The sequence below is a fragment of the Perna viridis genome, chromosome 4 (genome assembly GCF_037379345.1).
Source record: "Perna viridis isolate PV_CMFRI_1.1 ecotype Kerala chromosome 4, ASM3737934v1, whole genome shotgun sequence".
NCBI lineage: Eukaryota > Metazoa > Mollusca > Bivalvia > Mytilida > Mytilidae > Perna > Perna viridis.
Genome location: NC_142448.1, coordinates 2,984,299 through 3,004,179, shown reverse-complemented (window position 1 = coordinate 3,004,179; position 19,881 = coordinate 2,984,299). Strand labels below are relative to the sequence as shown.

The 19,881-nt window shown below is 33.0% G+C and overlaps 2 protein-coding genes across 8 annotated transcripts in view; one reads left to right on the top strand and one right to left on the bottom strand.

The window, feature by feature from the left end:
* LOC148618454 (calcium uptake protein 1, mitochondrial-like) overlaps positions 1–2,972 on the bottom strand; it is a 28,773-nt gene extending 25,801 nt beyond the window's left edge. For 4 of the 7 annotated variants that reach the window (XM_088577411.1, XM_088577413.1, XM_088577415.1 and 1 more), the window contains exon 1: positions 2,808–2,967. The gene's annotated coding sequence lies outside the window, so the exon portion shown is untranslated. Of the gene's footprint in view, positions 1–2,807 lie in introns of all 7 variants that reach the window. The other 3 variants (XM_088577412.1, XM_088577414.1, XM_088577417.1) reach the window with 1 other exon arrangement.
* Positions 2,973–3,059: 87 nt separating this feature from the next.
* Positions 3,060–16,328, top strand: LOC148618453 (DNA sliding clamp PCNA-like). The gene is made up of 6 exons (XM_088577418.1): positions 3,060–3,467; positions 8,020–8,117; positions 8,911–8,978; positions 13,353–13,497; positions 15,586–15,759; positions 16,196–16,328. Exons 1-6 carry the CDS (start codon positions 3,247–3,249, stop codon positions 16,270–16,272), a joined length of 783 nt encoding a protein of 260 aa, XP_088433544.1. The 5' UTR covers positions 3,060–3,246; the 3' UTR covers positions 16,273–16,328.
* The last annotated feature ends 3,553 nt before the right edge of the window (positions 16,329–19,881 follow it).

The following is a 19,881-nucleotide window of genomic DNA, read 5'->3' as shown; positions in this document are numbered from 1 at the left end:
TAAGCAGAGCAGTAGCAAGGAGTGTAGCCGGTGTGTCCAGCAAACCAGCTTCATTATATGCTATCACTGCAATTACATCACTAATATCACCTATACACGAAAAATGTATAGACCCTGCATTGGCATTTAACCTAAAAGGGGAAAATAGGTCTATATACAGTATTCCTACCCCTGTTTTGCTTCGATTGAGTAATGTCAGAACAACCAACGACAATATAATTGCTTACATCAACATTTATCTAGAGAATAAAACAGAGATACAGAGATTTTTCAGGCTTATTACACATTGTTCTAATTCAGTTAGGTGCTTCTTCTGTATCCAGGGAGAATTAGGGAGAGGCACAATACCCAGTACTCCATATATATATTTATTCATTTATTTAAATGGGTGGCACGTTACAAATATAACAAATGATCAAGATTGCTGCTACCAAATTTCCAAGATTATCATTAATTTAATTGTATTTCCTAGAACTATTGCAATTTTTTGGAAATATATTGTACTGTTGAAAATACAGAAAAATTGAAAATTATATGGGAGGTAACTGACAATTTGATAAATAAATCCATAATTTTATAATTGTTTATACATATGGTTCAACACAATTCAGACCTGTTAAATTGATAGTACATTGTTTTTGTCTAATTGATTGCGCAGTAGAAATTAATCATTATTGAACAAAAGATTGGCTGTCCATAAAATTGTGATAGATACATTTGAGACCCATTTTCTTAGTGTCAATCATCATCAGTAACCCTGATTGCTTCTTAATAGTTATTTAACAGTTGTAAAAACTTTCCTACACCTGTTTAGACAGCAATTAACATCTTTTGTCAGATTTATGGCTCTTCTAATTAGCAAAATGATACTGAAACATAAAAAGGCACAAGGGCGTTTAGGGTAAAATTAAAAGGGCAGAAGGGCACTGCAAAGGGCAAGAAAGGTTTGGCTCTCTTCTAAATTGGACTAAAGAGACCAATGAAAAGGAAAACAATATCACAGCAAAATTCTAGGAGAAGTTACTGTTCATAAGTACAGAGATCGATGTTCTTTCTGTTAATTATTTGATGTGCCCATTTTGAAGATCTTGAGGGTGCAGTATTTTGTTGGACAGCCGGGTGGTTAATCCTGGGCCTACTCCAGACTCTAGTAGAAGGAGAAATAAGCAACAACTTCTCTTTGTTTGTGCTAACTTTTTTTTTTTTTATAATAGAAGACATAGACAAAACTGTCATTATTGTAATTTTTTTACAGAATTTACTAAAACTTGTCTTTGTTGTCTAGATAAGGCCATGTTACAGGTTTTGAGGCACCTCTGCACCAGCCTCTTCTATCTCACCAATCAGACATTCTTGGGGCAAGTGACTACCAAATTTAATGTGGGATTTGTAATTTCCATAGTAACTTGAAAGTGAAAGTCATTTTCACTTTTTAACACACATTTACTAAAGGACAACCTAGATTTCAAGTTGTTGGGCAAGTAGAATTTTCATCAAGGCAATGGTTCCTTGTCCACACATCCGGTTTGTATAAAAAAAACATACAGAATCATTATGGAAATGTCCGATTTATTATGGAAATGTTGTTGAACTTCCATGTATCCCCAAACATATATATGACTATTAATATCATCACATACTGTGTTCACATTTAATGAACTGAACAGTTTTCAACTGAATAATTTGTATTATATACTAGTTTGATTGCATATTTGATAGAAGGAGCAAGCCCCTGTGCTTGAAAATGGACGGATTTTATGTTGGACACACACAGAGAAAGTCACAGAAGTTATGGTGACTGGTGCCAAACTCAATGCATCGTCCTCACCAAATGCTTAATAAAATCTTGGTCGAAAATATAAATATCCCACGTGTTAAAAAAACGCTTGGAAAGTTCTGAAAATTTTAGTTTCTACAAAGAAGGACCAGTGGGAATAGATAAGTTTCACATGTCAAGGAGAAAAAGTCCAAGACTTACTATGGCTTGTGATTGCCATCTGAAATGGCAGCAATATGATTTAAAATGTGCCTGACTGAATCATGTGACAAAACAATCTTTCTCGATGTGCAAATTTTGTTTTTAAAATAGTCTTCCAAGTTTGTTAAATGTGTATTTTGTGTTAATTCTGTGTCAATTTTAATCATAATTTGTTACATCAGTAACGAGGAATTAAATTATATGTGTATCATTTTCTATATATTTGTATGAAGATTTTTTTACAATTTCTACATTACTAATGTAAATGAATCAGTTCGGTCATGATTTCTTGATTATGTGTCTTATTGACTCTAAACAGGTGTGTGGACGATTAGCCTGTAGAGGCTCCCCATCCACGAATGCGTGGACAAGCAGCCACTGCATTTCATCAATTTGCCGATGACAAGGTTCACAAAATGTTAATATCATACCCTACATATTCCATCCTCTTGCTATATAAAATAAATGCAACTATTCCCACGTTTTTGTATTCTATATAATAAACCAATAAAGTGAGATGTTATGGAGGGTATGTATTGCAATATGATTTTTCTATCGTGGGAATTTTCCGTTGCACAACAAGCTTCTAATACTCTATCTCTGAGTTTATCGTCAGAGATGAAAAAAAATACAGCAAGATTATCTGAAATGTTGAAAATTTCATCCTGAAAACCGTCAACGATGATGAAGCTTTAATGACAACCAAAGAGATCATGGAAGGAAATCGGATACCCTTATTCTATATTAATTGTAAACAACAGCTCTCTTCGCAAGTTCTTTAGCTATAGTGTCTCAGTCAAGACACAAGAGCTACTAGCAAATATCTTACGAATATGTATGATGATTTCTTTCTCCGGGAGTAATGTTATCGAAGAAATATTTACATCTTTAGCATTTTGTTTTGACTTTTGACGGTTTTTATTGGCATTGCACAGGGGAGACTACTTTGTCGCGTCGACATCAATTCGAATGTTCAATTTTCAATTATCAAAACATATCTTGCAACCGCAAAAGAGACCAGATAGGAATAAGACACGTGGTCTTAATCGTCCAATTAGAATGGAGAGTCTTCAAGGTTCCCGCCATTTGCTTTTTAGCGCGAGTTTAACAATTATGCTGATCAGTTGGTCGCGAAAAGAAGTGTTGTCAATTAACTGAAGCATTTTCGAACAAAAACAAAAGGGACAACATATTTCTTGATTGTCTGTTCTTGTAAAAGTATTGTTTATCAGTATTGACAATCTGCATAAATTATTTAATCGTGCATAATGTTTGAAGCAAGATTAGTGCAGGGTTCTTTGTTAAAGAAAGTGTTAGAAGCTATCAAAGACTTGCTAAATGAAGCGATATTTGAATGCAGTAGTACTGGGATAGCTTTGCAGGCCATGGACAGTTCTCATGTGAGCTTAGTGTCGTTTAACATACGGAGCGATGGTTTCGAAACCTACAGATGTGACAGAAATTTATCGATGGGGATGAACTTGGTCACGTAAGTTTTTTTCCTAAATGATCATGCTATTATCGTTAGAAGTTGCAAGACTCTTATTCCTGTGCTGCTGTATCAACACGAGGTATCAGGTTAACTGTACAGTGAAGCTCTAACTGGCTGTTACTTTTATTAAAAAAGGTGCCTGGTTTTCTCGATTTATTATTCATTTACTAAAAGTACAGTAATTACTCTTGGATATTTTCTGTGAAAAAAAAACGTTAACGTTTTGAACAGATCGTTAGTTTAATAAATTGTTGATCTTTGAAATAATTAAATTAACAAAATTCTCCCAAATTAAGCATTTCACATTTTCATTACTTGTACATGTATTACCAATCAACTTGCTGATAGTACTTCAAATGTGGGTTTTGCCCCTCATTCTGTTATCGGTACCTTGAAAGGCTGAAAGACATGAAAAAAGCAGAAGTACACCTAATATTAGACTGTTTTTGTATTTTTTGCCAATGTGTAAGAAATGTATTACATTTTACAATGTTTTACTAGTTGTACAAGCTACTGAACACAAAATAAATTGTGTAAAGTCTACAAAGCCATACCCAGATTGATGCTCTAGACCTATTTTCAAAAGAAAATTTTAATTACTATATCGAAGAAATTCTTCAAAATATCAAAAATGATTAACAATAGGCTATTATTCATTAAAAAAAAATTTAGGCAAATAAAATAAAATTTTAATTATGCAATAATTGGTTCTTCAAAGCAATGTAATTAATCAAATCACTATTTTCTTAAGGATGCTAATTGAAATGTTTTAATGTAATTAGATTATATCTGATTGAATTTTATGTTTTTATAACAAAAGAATAAGCCTGCAGCAGTGCTATGCTTGTAAAAGGCGACTAAGTAGTGCTTAGAACTCTAGCCAGGGGCTAGGGCCCTCTGCCCACAGAGCAACTGGGTTGTGTGCCCCAGGTGGTGGAATGGGGTACCCCTAGTGTGTTATATGTGGGGGTTGTCAGGCTATAATATAGAAAACCTGACCGCAAACCATAGTGGTGCACCGTGTTGGGAAAGATGCCACGTTCCTCGCACGTTGAAGAACCCAACTGTGGTATTCTCCCGGAGTAGGAACCACTGGGCTTCACCACAGGAGACTAAATTGTCCGACCCTACCCACCTCTCCCAATTTCCAGTGGCAATCAAAATTTCTCAACCCCATTATCCTTGTGCCCCATAACATTTTTCATTTCATCATCATTTCATGTTCATTTTATCATCCACTTCATGTTCATCACCTGAATATAGCTGAAATATTGCTACTCAAGGTTAAACCCCAACAAACTCCACTCATAATTCAATATTCGAATTTAATTGGCAATGGCAATCCAAAAAATGTTTTTATAATATGCTTGAAAAGAGAATAAAAACAGATTGCAAATAAATTTCATATACCATTTTTATCTGAAAATGGCAAATTATCCATGTTTAAGATGTGATGATAGCACAATCCAATGTAGTAAATGTGATGGTTGGGTACACAGTGCTTGTGTTCCAATGAGTGAAGCACATCTTTCTGCATGGTCAGATGTGTCAATGAAGTTTCTGTCAGGATTTCTGTTTCACACAAAACCGGTATGATCCGACAAAGACACTGCAAAGGTCACTTATCTATAATCCTCATTTTAATTTAGGTGAAGGTTATTATCAAGTTCATACACTTAACTTGTATCTTTTTTAATTTTTTTTTTAAATGTAAATTTTTTCCTTCCAATAATTTAAAATATCAATTCAAATTTGTTTAAAAAAAGTAATTTTGAAATTTTAAATTCATATTTATATCAGTTAATTTTCATAACCATTTAGCTTAATTTAACACCATAGATAATTGGATTAAAAGGCGTGTGCCTAAACCATCAAGGTAATTAATCCAAGTGTCAATATTTTAATTTATGACATGGTTTAATTTTATTGATTATTATATCATTAGAATAAGATTAACAATTCCAGTTAACTGTATATTTAAATCAATAAGCCAATTTCCTGAGTGTTGTTTATGAGCAATCAATTTAAAAAGTTAAATATATTTTTTGTACTTATTAATCAGTTTTATTAGTTTCGGTTGAATCTGTATCACCATAATTTATATATATATATATATATCTTTTTTTTCTCAACTGAACATAATTATTCAAGTAATTTCTTATATAAATCCAATGATTGGAAAATGAATTGGCATTGCAATTTATAAATTTGTATACCATAATTTTTTACAATATTTAGTATAATAATTCAATGATGTGAGTATCATAAGTGTTCGCACAAAAATGAAGAAAGAAGCTAACAAGGACACTATTGTTAGATCCATTATCAGAGACGTTGGGAAAGCACCTTGTTTGATTCTATACTCAGAAGCTCAACAAGAAGATATCAAGCACATGTGTAGCTCTAGTCAAACCATTACAGGAGTTGACAAAACCTTCAATCTTTGCGACATGCACGTTGCAGCTTCTTGTTACAAGCAGATGTCCGTTGTTATGGAGAAGGCAAGAGAAAAACCAATTTTTCTTGGACCAATTTACATCCACGACAATAGTGATTTCGACAGTTTCAGCAACTTCTTCAATCACCTACGAACAAAGCTCAGCGATACTGACAAAGAATGACTGGTATTTGGTACAGATGAGGAATCTGCATTGGTCAACTCCATTAAGAAAGCATTCCCGAACTCTGGACATATCCATTGCATGCGTCATTTAAGAGGTAACATCAAAGAATGATAGACAATGAATGGTATCAATAGGAAAGACAGAAAAATTACTTGACAGCATTTTTGGTGAGACCAGTCTTATCCACTCCGACGACGAAATTTGTTTTGATGTACAGTGTGAGCAAATCGAGGACAAGACCAAAGAATTTTGCCCCTCTTCCACCGCTATTTTACGACACGTGTTAAAAGTACAATTAAAGAATTGTGGGCTGCACCAACATCACCAGGTTTTTCGATAAAAGTTGGACCAATAACAGTGAATCAATGAACCACATCTTGAAAGCATCCATCAACTGGGAATCCAAACCATTATTAGACTTGATTACAACAATTACGAAAATTGTGGATGCACAATTCAAGGACTTGAAGCGTTCTTTGGTGTCAAGAGGTCAATATTGTCTGACTGATAAGCAGTTTGGAGGAACACGAAAGACTGTTCAAACGATTTACGAGCTATGTACCTCCAGATAAACGCGTGATTACTTCCACTGATGGAATGATGAATGTCATAAAACCATAAGCTATGGGTAAAAAAAATTGGACAGAGAAAAGGAAAGATCAATGAAAGAACGACGACAATCAAAAAGAAAAAGGACTGAGTGTAACTATGTGACTTTTGGTGATTGAAATTAATGGGACACTATTGTATTTTACACGAACTGCTCTCATTTATTTATTGTTTTATTACATCAATAATATATGTCAAGAATTTTTATCATTATATATGGTATGCAGGAAGATCTGAAACAGTATCCTTATTCATTAAAATAAAACTCAAAACTGTGCAGGATATCTGAATAGTTTAAAAATTTGGGAAATTAAAATATGCCTATGTTTATTAATTTACAAATATAAGAATATCTTTTCATGTATAACTGAAATAATTAGATTACATTGAAAATATATTTTACATTATTGAAGTAGTGTCTTCCTGCATAAATTGTCGAGTTATGTCTTAATTTAATGCTGTGTATGTTTATTCTTTCAGTTTATATATTGATGTATATATTTGTGCATATGTATTTGAAAGTCATGAATGTTAAAAGTATGCATGAAGACCAGAGTACTATTTAAGGTTATTTGCTGTTTGACAAGGTGTTCATATGCATATTTTAATGTTATGTATTGTGTATGTGTGTGTCTGTGTATGTGGTGAGAGAGAGAGGCTGAGAGATACTATATTATTTTCAGTTGTGTGTGAATGTGGAAGTCACTGATGTATTTATATTTGATACTTCTATTTCCTTGTTATATTAAATGACATTTAATCCAATAATAAAAAATATTATAAATTACAAACAGCTTCATTCAATATGATAGAAAAAATGATTAATGACATAATAAACAATGAAAAATAAATGCACTTTATGTTGCAAGCTGTAAAATGACATGGCAGATGTAATCTTTTAGAAATCTTTGAAAGATTGTATTACCACAGAATGAAATGAAAATAATAAACAAACAGTTATCTGCCTTATGCACTTGTGGTTGCCATATTGTCATGTACTGTAATGTCACCAGGTTCACTCTAACACAATTAAAATAAGTGAGGTTAAATACATTTTGAAAAAATTTAGTGTCTTTCTGCATTTCAAGGTACCCCTATTAGATTTGGTCTTTATATGTATAAATTTTAAGTATATAGAGCTTTCGACTATACATGTAGGGAGTCGTCTCTGACTTCAGCTGCTAAATCGTAGCTCTTGATCTTTTTTTATTATTATTATTTGCGTTTCAAAAATGAAAATAAAATAGAGCTACGTTTTGCAGCTACTCTTGCTTAATGAAGTCTTTTTGAAAATTGATTGTACATGTATGTTGCAGGATGTCCAAGATCTTGAAATGTGCTGGAAATGACGATGTGATAACAATGAAAGCTAGTGACAATGCTGATACAGTCACTTTCATGTTTGAATCTCAGAGTGAGTATTCCATTATGTCTTGCTCAGGGCATGAAGATTTCCCAAGTCCAAGACCAGTTATCGGATGTAAAATAGTCACTTTCTGCACTGGTTTTCGATTATACTATTAAACTAATTGTTTTGTTTACATTGTTTCACAGGGTAATATTTGGTTTTGACAGAGGCGTTTAAAAATAAGTCTTCAGGGAAATAATGTAATAAGAACATCCTGGAAATAAATCTTACGGGTTTTTTTTTTCTTTAATTTGATAGAAAATAATTTAAATAAATTTTAATTTTATTAATTTTCACCTAAACCACCATAGCAACCACAGCCTTTTTTGCAGGCTTCACATGAGATGGTAAAATTACTTTGGGAAGGTGAATTATTTTTCACCTAGTTACCAAAAAGAAGATAAGGTTGGAAATAATTCTTCATACTCCAACTTATTTGGATTTAACTTAAAGTTCTTGTTCTTCCCTCCAGTTGAATTTTTTGAACAACTACATTGTACATGATGTACTAATGTAGGATTGAGGGTTGAAACACTACCTACCATGTATTCCATACATTGTATCAGTGTTCTATGGAATTTTTCAATATGAGATTTCCACAGGAAATCCCAAACGAAGATTACTTTCCTGCAATTTACATGTAAGTTTGCCTTCCAAACTTGAACAAATTGTTTAGAAATATGCCACATACAGGTAATAGAACTCTTCCACACCAAAGTTGTACTTGACCTTGGTGGCACGGATGAATTGAGTCTCCTTTTAATTGTAACTTGATAATTACCTTGAAATTTTTTTTTAGACAATGAGAAAGTATCAGATTATGAAATGAAGCTGCTAGATATAGATGCTGAACAGCTTGGTATTCCTGTAAGTATGATAGTATTACTTGCAGGATTAAAATTGTGCCCATCTAAAACAGAATGTAACATAAGGAAACCTTTGAGTTTTTTTCTAAATTGGGTTTGTGTTTTGTTTTTTTTGTTTTTTTGTTTTTTTTATTCATTTGATACATATTAGTAAGAGAACTTAATTGCAAGGCCTTCACCCTTACAGTTCAATAAAAAACAAATTGGTATAAATTACACACTGAAAAAATCCAGAAAAATTGATCAATGCATTGGTACATAGGAAAACACAAATACAATTTTAGAAAATGCAAGTATTCTGTAGGGCGATTTCTGAATTTCCAGATTTATTTTTTTGTATTTTTTTTTGTTCCATCTCGAGACGTGTATCTATCATTTAAAAGCACCAGTGGCCTTGACTGTTTTGTAGAAGAAAAGTGAAAGTTACTTTTCTCGAGTCAAAAACTGCAGGGATCCTATTGACAGGACCCAATAAATTTTAGATGAGCCAATAGACTGAAAGTGGACTTGGCCTGCGTACCTAGAGAATTTCAAGTTAATATGAAACTGATAATTGTCTGTGGGCCTGGGCTAGGTTAGATACGACCCCATTAAGAACAGAAAGATTTTAAGTGGAGGTGCAACATCAGAATGAATTACAATTTGAATCAACATAATGCCATTTTAAAACAACATATACATGTACTAAAAATTTCTTTACATTCATGTGGAGTTAATGAACCTCTCTTATCTCTCCCCTAAATTGAAACTTTAAGGGGTCAGACAGTAGTTTTTCGCACATATATGTATCTCCAAAACCATTAGGGTTACCTAAATTCTGACGGGGTAAAAGTGTTCAGCATGATGAGATCTATCTCTGGTTAAATTTTGGTTTTAATCCGTTAAGCCATGTTGGAGTTATTGCCCTTTTTCAACGATTTTTGCTCTATTTAATTTTTTTTTGTGGATATCCTGCATAAAACTGATGTGGGGGTTTTTGATTCATCATTTGGCCATCATTACTAAAAATAGAACAGGGGTCAGACAGTTTTTCACATATATCTCAAAACTGTAAGGTTTAACCAAACTCTTTCAATTGCTGAAATTATCCTTGTAAAGTTGTCAGTCAACTCCTTGTAGGAGTTATTACCCTTGAAAGATGTTTCTTTTACAGTTTTCTGCCAATATCTTGAAACCTATGATAGATAGAAAGAAACTTTCAGTTGCTGAAATGATCCTCATAATAAGTTCTACCAAAGTCTTCTCGAGTCGAAATTGTTGGACATCTTGTTAAATTCATTACCCTAGTAAGACAAACTTTAACCAGATGAGCAATTCAGGCTCCTGGGTGCCTCTTGTTTGTCAGACCCTCCTTATCAAATGCTTTTACAGCTGAAAATGATAATTCTGATATTTATTTCTTACAATTTTTCTTCTTAAAAGTATGTTTTTAAATAAAAAATCATGAAATGTGAGATACAACCGAAACCGGAAATGTCCGATTTCCCGACTTTTTTGTATTATAAGCCATTTCTTACATCCTGTGTCATTTCTATCATGCTTTGAAATTAAAATTATCCAATTTATGTAGGTATTGATGTTTAATACAGCATTAAGGTGAATTAATTGACCGATCAAGCGCTAAAAATGGATTATTTTTTTTGCCTTACAAAATTTTACTGCAACAGTTAAGACCTTCAAAATTGCACTGCGCACTATACACACCAAATATATTACGGTATATATCCAAAACCGTTACATTTAGCCATTAAAAGTGTTCAGCATGATGAGATCTATCTGTGGTCAAATTTTCATTTTTGTCTGTTAAGCCATGTTGAGCAATGGATGTGTCTAATAAATAAACTACATTTGCATGGACTGAAAGTGAAACCACTGCAATCTTGACATCCCTAGACAAACCTGGTTTGCGATAACACTAGAAACACAAATTTACCTGCACATTCTACTTTCATCATAGATCACACACACGATATGTGCTGATGAAGCCTGGTTTCTTTAGCAATGTCAAAGTAGTTTACAAATGTAATTTCAAGAAAATAACAATATGACAAGCACCGAGTCTGTTTGCAATAAGCATATTTACATGTGCAAGTTGTTGCACTATCAACTTCAAACTGTTTTGGTCTTTAAAGATTTGTCAAATTGCTACTTTTATGACTTGAATAACCAAAAATCGGGGTTTGACAGTTACTTTTCTTGCTAGATAGCCCATTAGACTTCCTGGTTGATTAGTCAAGTAGTCCTCATAATTATTCTGTGGTCCTGTCTGTAGGACTAATAAAAAAACTACTGTAGGTAGCTCAGAGGACTAAAATAAAGTAGGCACAGGACTACGGGACTACTGTTTAAACCCTGAAAATCGCTCACAAGACATAATTTCTTATTATTAAAGGAAGACTTTTGAAGTATTAGTTAATCAGAGGTCTTCTCTGATACTGCTTGACCAATTGGAACCAAACTTTATGAGAATGTTCCGTTGGCTATCCTGCATAGAACTGATGTGGAGATTTTTGATCCATTTAAAAAACATGGCAGCCAATACAAAAAACAACATAGGTGTCGGATAGTATTTTTTTCACATATATCTCCTAAATTGTTAGGTCAAGCAAAATTCTGTTTGATGTAATCTACATGTATCTGGTCTAATTTTCATTTTAATCTGTTGAGCCATGTTGGAGTTGTAGCTCCTTTTAAAAGTTTTATCCCTATTTTTGATATTTCTTTCAGTTGTCAAAATGATCTTTATTACAAGGCCTGCAAAAGTCTCCAAGGATCAAAGCTGTCAGACAACTCATTAGAGTTGTTGTCAGAAAGGTGAAAATTGACCATTTTTTAGAGTTTTCAGCCAGTATCTTGAAAATTATGATAGAAAGAAACTCAATTACTCAAATGATCCTTATAATAAGGCCTACAAAAGTTTGTGTTGTATCAAAGTTGTTGGACGACTCCTTGTTAGAGTCAATGCCCTTGCAAGGCAAAAATTTAATTTGATAAGTGATATAGGCTCCTGAGCTCTTGTTTAGTTTTACTCATGGTAAAATTGGTGATAGGGTTCAAAATTTTAGGATGGGACATTTTAACAATGACTTTCTGATTTTCAATAACCATTTTTAATCCCTTAGCATGATTTGTAGCTTGCACATTGTCCAAACATTTTTCATTACACATATCTTTGTCACTCAACCTAACTTGGCATTTAAAGTTATTTAACACTCTGAGGTCTATTTCCTATACAAATGCAATATATGAATTATCTTTAGTCCTACCCTTTTGATAATTTGTACTTACTCTTGGGTCGAGAAAAAATGTGTACAATGGAGGTCATGTGGATTTTGAACAATGAAAACAATGTGAAAGTGGGTGAAACATGAAGTAAAAATGTATTAAATTGAGTTCTGTAAATCCGGAAGCATAGTTGGGACATCTAATGGTGCTCTGAGGTCATAATGCTAAAAATTTATGTTCATGGGTGTATTTTGACAGATTTTTTTTTTTAAGGAGGGAATGAGGTCCATATTTTTCACATACAAATAACATTTTGTCAATAACCAGATAAGTTTTTGCAATGTTTTAAGGCAGATTTGTTTGCCAAGGGGAAAAAATTATCTCAAGCGTAAATACAAAATAAAAAAACACTTCAATTACCGTAGTTCATTTGTTTATATTTTAAACAATTTATCATTTGAATTTAGAATTGTAATGGAATTTAGGAAACAACAAAAAAAAAATTGTAAACCTAACTCTTACTAAGGGGGTTTGTCATGCTGGCATGAATAAGGGGTAAGGTTAGTTAGGAAATGAAAAGAAAGGAAAACTAACCCCCCAAGTCATGACGGCATAACTAACCCTCTAAGTAGGGTAAATTCTATAATTATTTTACTTTTTCCTTAAATCCAGAATAATTCCAAATTCAGATAATACCTTGTTTTTACAATTTCACAATGAGCTATCGGAGATAAATGTTTTGTGACATGCTGTAAATGAAAAATGCAGTGTCTACCAATTGGTATCAATACACATTTGCTAGAGAAAAAAAAATGCCAAAAACTGATTGCAATGGGCCTGGCTTAATGAGAAGGACACATCTGTAGGAAATGGTGTCCAAAAAACAAAAAATCATAAAACTCCTCCATAGAAAAGCATTTACATTTTTTGGCAGGCTTGACAGTGTTGAATATGCAAAAAAAAAAAAGGCTCTCATAATGCAGGAAAAGGCTTCTAAAAATTTTTTTTTTGGGGGGGGGGGCATACACCCTAGCAGGTTCAGGTCACAAATTTCCCCCCTGAATATATTTTAGTATTTTATGAAAAGCAACTTTCAACCATATAAAAAAGTGAATAAATGTTCATTGATTTGTAAATGTATTTACCACAGGATACAGAATATAGCAGTGTTGTCAAAATGCCAGCAGGAGAATTCCAGAGAATATGTCGTGACCTCAGTCAGTTTGGTGATTCTGTTGTGATTTGCTGTACAAAAGAGGGTGTAAAATTTTCAACTAGTGGTGATACTGGATCAGGTTTGTAACACAAAAACTTTTTTGTCATTTTGTTCTTTGGTAAACTGCTAGACTGGCATTCCTTTTTCTTTCTTCAAACAATGACTTCAGATCAAAGGTGTTTTGAAAATTTGTTTTGATGTACCCCAGGTAACTCAATACCATATTTAGGTGTGTATAATACACATTTATGTATTGTACGCAGTGCAATTTTGAAGGCCAAATTATGTGAAAAAAAGTGTTTTTAGACAGAGATTACAGTAGTATTTTGTTAGACAACAGATCAATATTTTGCACTTGTTAGGTCGTTACCTAAATTATGAAGGAAAGAAAATTATATTCAGACTAAATAATCATGTAAAGATCAGTAGCTTTAGATTAGATTAAATTAGATAATTTTAATTTCAAGCATACCTTTAAGGAAGAATATTGTAAGAAACAAACCAATCAAAATAGTTCCAAAAAAGCAAAAAGCACCTACAAAAGCATTTGAAAAGGAGGGTTCAACAAAAAAAGGACTCTGGTTTTTCGTCGTTTAATTTTAATCTCGAACCATGTTATACAGTCGATTCCACTTAATCGCATATAGCTTGATTGCATATTTCGGTTATTAGCATAATTTTCTCCTGCTCAAAACCATTTCCTATTATTCTATTAGGGAAAAAATCACTTATGTGCATAGGCATTGCATGTGCATTTCGGTTTATTGCATAGAGAATTTTGCCTCATCCAGGTAAAGACAGGTTTTCCCAGATTCGATTTTAAGACTTACGGTAATAAATATGTCAATCACATTTATTGTTGTCAAAACTATATTATCATTAATTAGGAGGTGTTAATAATGGATTAAAAACATAATGGACATAAAAGACAATTAAAATGATTTCTAATTACATTAAACAAGCACCTAGGTGAATAATGACTTTTGACGACATGCCAAACATCACCTTATGATGTGGCTTGGGGTATTTTTGGTCCCTATTTAAATTCTTTCGACTACGAATGATTATCAATGTAAATTTAATTTTCTTTAATGAGCTGAACAGTTTTTAGTGAGCTTGGGTTACTAGGCATAAATATCAACCGAATATTAAAAGTCATCATTCATTAAGTACAATGTCTAATGAAATTCAAATACCCTAAGGTGCCCCCATACTATCCACACTTCATAGGAATATATCGAGGTCAATGACTCGTATAATACACAACTATCAGTGTACAATGGTGATGAACAGAGGAATAAATACACACAGACCATTTCAAAAGCCTACAAACTGCAAACATTGATGAATATTACACTGAAATATGAAATATGGGATTTCTATCATAGAAAGGTCAGGAAATTACTTGACTATTTATAGATGAGAAACATGTGGTTTTACTTATAAATACACACAGTAAAGAAGGTCAATAAACAAGACAAACACAATATATATTATTATTTATTAATGAAAGAACAATATAATGAGAAGGTCTATAACAATTAAATACCAGATCAGAAATGTTGAACAGTGGTATCCCTGGTTGATCTACAGTATCGTCGTCTTACCTGAACTCGCACTTCCGGTAAAATCGTAATTTCGGTTATTTGCATAATTTTTCCTGGCAGATAGGCTATGCAATTAAGCGAAATCCACTGTATTAGAAAGATTTACAATCTTGGATCTGAATCATGTTATGATATTTGAATATGATTTAAAGAAAATCCCATTTGAAATTCAATACTTAAAGATGTATTTGATGGTGAGATAAAACTTTCTTTCATGAAAATTTTACTTCCGGTTTGTTTACAATAAGTAATGTCTTTTCTCATGAGAAAATCTTTGGTGGCCAATTCTTAAATTTTTATGCATAATATCCCCCCCTCCCCAATGCTCTGGAAATGATTTCTATGTAAAAATGTGCATGATACACACCAAGATAAGGTATTTATTTTTCCTATTTGCAAGATTTTATGTATTTTATTACAGCAATTGCAATTTGAAATGAACTGATTTCAGTAGACTTCAATACCATGCAGTGAGGAAGATAATCCAATTGAATTAAGGGTAACAACCTAGTGTTGATCATGTTAGATCTGATTGATATCATCTTTTAGATTTTTTGTAGGAAACATAAAATTGGCACAGAATTCAAGTTCAGACAAAGAAGAGGAAGCAGTCATCATTGAAATGAACCAAGCTGTATCTTTAACCTTTGCTTTGAGATACTTGAATTATTTTGCCAAGGCAACTCCATTGTCACCACAAGTTACTTTGTCCATGTCTCAGGATGTTCCTTTAGGTAAGGACTCCAAAAATAATGTTTTGGGTTACATCAGAATGGAATGAGGAAATGATTTTGGTTATTAATAATTTAGTATGCCTTCGTTGTCTAATCTGTAAAGTAAAGATCCTGGGAATTTTAATAATTTTTCTTATAGTATAATACCTAGGGTGCTTTTGAAAGTAGGTCTAGTGGTTAACAATTTAGACATGTTTTGTAGATCTTTTATTTGAATATCTAAAATTATTCCCCCCTTTCCTTATAGGCACTTTTGTAGTAAGTAAATGAGCATGCTCATTGAGTATCCCCCAAATTAGCAAAATTGGTCATTTATAGGAAGGTAAGGTATCATAACTTGAATTTAAAAAAAAAAACATAATTGCTGTTGGAGGGAAGTCATCCAATCATATAAAATTGTAATTGCTTTCTCAATATTAATTCATTTATGTTTCAGTGGTAGAATACAAAATAGCTGATATGGGATTTCTGAAGTATTACCTTGCTCCAAAGATCGAAGATCAGGATGAATAGACATTATATTTATTGTATACTTGATGAACTTTTGTATAAATTATATGTAAATAGTATGTTGTCTTCTTTCTTAATAGCTTGTTACCATTTTTCATGGATCTGGTCAGCTTTAACATATTATATTGCACTGGTGAAGCTATGAGAGCATTGAATTTTCCCATTTAGCACAAGAAGCAATGATTTGGATGATGGATGAGACTCAGAACAATACAGTGTACAAGACCATCAAAACTGTTGTGAGATGTTTTAATATATCATATCACAGCCAGCTTTGATGAGCTCGTTGCTTGTAATGCATCAACTTCAAGACCCACACCTACCTTGACCAGCATGGTGCAGACAAGGATTTACTAGCTGGTCATCTTGCCTTCCTAAATTGGAAATGGAGTATTATCAAAATTCATCAGAATTGAGTGATTCTTTCTCAACACCACTCATTGCTTTTGAGGTTTCTTCAGTCAGTAATATTAATCATAATCTTAATACAAGTTTTTAGAAGCATAAAACTAAAATTTTGGTAAGTCTTGGAACACAGATTTTGCTGAATACCTGCAAAAACACAAGTATTTGACACCATTCCTCATTTACCTGCTGACAGTTTTTTTGGGGTTTTTTTATTCTTCAGATTCAGGTTCATCACGGGAAGTCCCTACTATTTATGAAAACTACACAAAGATATACTCCAAATGTAATCCTTTTATATCATTCAATACCTCTTTTTATAACCAGTAATTAAGTTAATGGTAATTATTCATCTCAATGATATTCTGTTATCTCTACAAATAAAATTAAGATCTTGTCTGAAAATCAGATTTAAGTGACTCCCTTTTTGCCTTGAAAAAGATTTAATAAATTTGCATTAAGGGAATGTATTTCTTGCAGTTGTGTTCAGTATGTTCCATTTAACATGCTAATCAGTCAAAATTTTCATTCTCTGACTTGGTAAATATCAGTGAAATTACAGTTCTCCACACTTTTTTAGCTCACCTGGCCATAGGCTGTGTGAGCTATGGGCATCCGTCATCATTAACAATTTTTCAAACATCTCTCACATCACTGAATAGATTTGCATGAAACTTATGATTCTTAGGGTATCCTGCACAAAATGACTGGATTTTTGGTCGGTTAAATGATTACCACTGTTGCTAAAAATAAAACGGGTCAGACAGCAGATTTTTGCATATCATATATCTCCAAAACTTGACCTTTGGTAAAAGTATTCAACATGATAAGATCTATCTGATAAAATTTTGGTGAAAATCTGTTGACCCGTGTTGGAGTTCTTGCCCTTTTTGGATGTATTTTTGATGATGGTACTTCCAGAAAATATGCTCAAAAACTATTATACAGAATTCAATGAAAGTTGGTATTTTTGTTTTAGCTCACCTGGCCAAAGGCCAGGTGAACTTAAGCCATCACTTGGCGTCCATCAACAAATTGTCAAAAATCTCCTCAAACTACTAGACTGACAGGTTCTAAACTTGGCATGATTGTTCCCTAGGGTGTTCAGCACTAAATGACTGATGCAGTATTTTGCAGATTACTCAAAAACCATTGCCTTTAGCAAATTTCTGGCATGGGTAATATTGTTAATCATCATGAGATATATGCAAAAATCTGCTGTCTGATCCCTGTTCTATTTTTAGTAACGGTGGCCATGTTCAATCAAAAATCCAAACGGTCGTTTGGTCAAAGATTGAAGTCATCACTACAGAAGTTTTGTGGTCGTCATGAACTGGTGGATGTTATGGCGTAGATTTTTGCATATATCTCCAAAACCGTTAGGTTTGGCCAAATTCTGACATGGGGTAAAAAGTATTCAGCATGATGAGGTCTATTTGAAGTCAAATTTTGGTGAATTTCTGTTGACCTATGTTTTGAGTTGCTGTTTTTGATGTTATTAGTTTCAAAAATCTTCCCAAAAACTACTCTACAGAATTCAATGAAAGTTGGTATTTTTGTTTTTTAGGGTATTCTTAAAAAACGACCGTTTGAATTTTTGATTGGTTAAAAAACATTTCTGCCTTCGCAGAGTCGTACAAAAGTTTTTTGCATATATTTCCAAAACTGTTCGGTTTGGCCAATATCTCAATTGCTGAAGTATCCTTATAAGGCCTACAAAAGTCTTTAAGGTTCAAAGTTGTCAGACGACTCTATGTAAGGGTTATTGCCCTTGAAAGGTGAAAAAGGACACTTAGTTTTCAGCCTGTATCTCAAAAACTGACAGATGGAATGAAACTTTCGATTGCTGAAATGATTTTTATTGTAAGGCCTACCAAAGTCTCCAGCATCAAACTTGTCAGACGACTCCATTTAAGAGTTGTTGCCCTTGAAAGCAAAAAAAAAACAGTTTTTTGCAGTTTTCAGTCAATATCTTGAAAACTACAATAGATTGAATGAAACTTCAGATTGATAAGTGATTCCCATGATAAGTCCTATCGGTCTTCAATGAGTCTAGATTGTAGGACAACTTGCTCTAGTTATTGCCCTTGAAAGGCAAAAATTTAACCAGGTGAGCGATGCAGGCTCCAGGGAGCCTCTTGTTTTGTAATGCTTTTACCAAATTGATCTTAAATTTTGTATGTAGTATAGCAGTAAAAAGTTTAAAATCATTATAAAAACCAAGACAAACATTAAACGGTCGTACAAGTCGCAAACTTAAACAAGAAAAGGGCATAGGAAACAAATTAGGAATGAAAATATGGATAGATAAAAAAAATCAACAAATAATTGGTTTACCTAATAGAACCCCATAACGGGTCAAATCAAGTACACGCGACATGTAAACATTGAAAATATGAAAAAATGAATTTACCAACTAGAGCCCCAAAACACGGCTAAAATCGATGAAAAGGTTGAATGTGTCTAATAGGTGATGAAATGGTTGACTAAAAATCTAATTTTAATAAAAATGAAAGGCAATACACCATTCAAAAGCTATTAACGTGCCAAATGTAAACATCAATTGTAAACATTACAATAATAATAATAATCAATTTGCAATTTTTTGGTTATCAGACTATTCCGTCATAAAACTTAAAAAAAAATTCTGTGTTTCGGACTATACCTGGAAAACCCCTGAAGTAATTTTAATGGCATTTGTGTTGTTTCTTTACATCGATGAAAGCTTCCTTCCCATCTTCAAAAAATTCTATGGGACAAAAATAAACCCTTTGTTTTTGGTCGATTTTGAAGATCATATTGGATTCCTTGTGACAATTTCAATCCGATTTCAGATATATCTTGCAGTTTTCGAGTTACAAGGGGTCAAAGGGGCCACACGCCCCAACCGCCACCCAAATCAACTTGAAAATGTTTTTGGCCCAATTTTCAAAATATTTAAATTTTGTGGTATATTATGACAAAACCAGTTGTGACCATAGCGAACATCAAGTCACTATGCTTAAGTGTGTCAAAAACTATTACTACACGTCCACACTCGCCCCAGTTCAGGGTTTGATCACTGCAGTCGTATCATAATGCGCTCCGCTAACCTCTTTATTTATGTGGCTCCAAATATAACTTTCCCTCTACGTTGATCACAGAAAAGTGCTGTAAATTATCTTTGATTGATTAGGAAACTGAAATAATAGGTTTTAGTACGTGGGC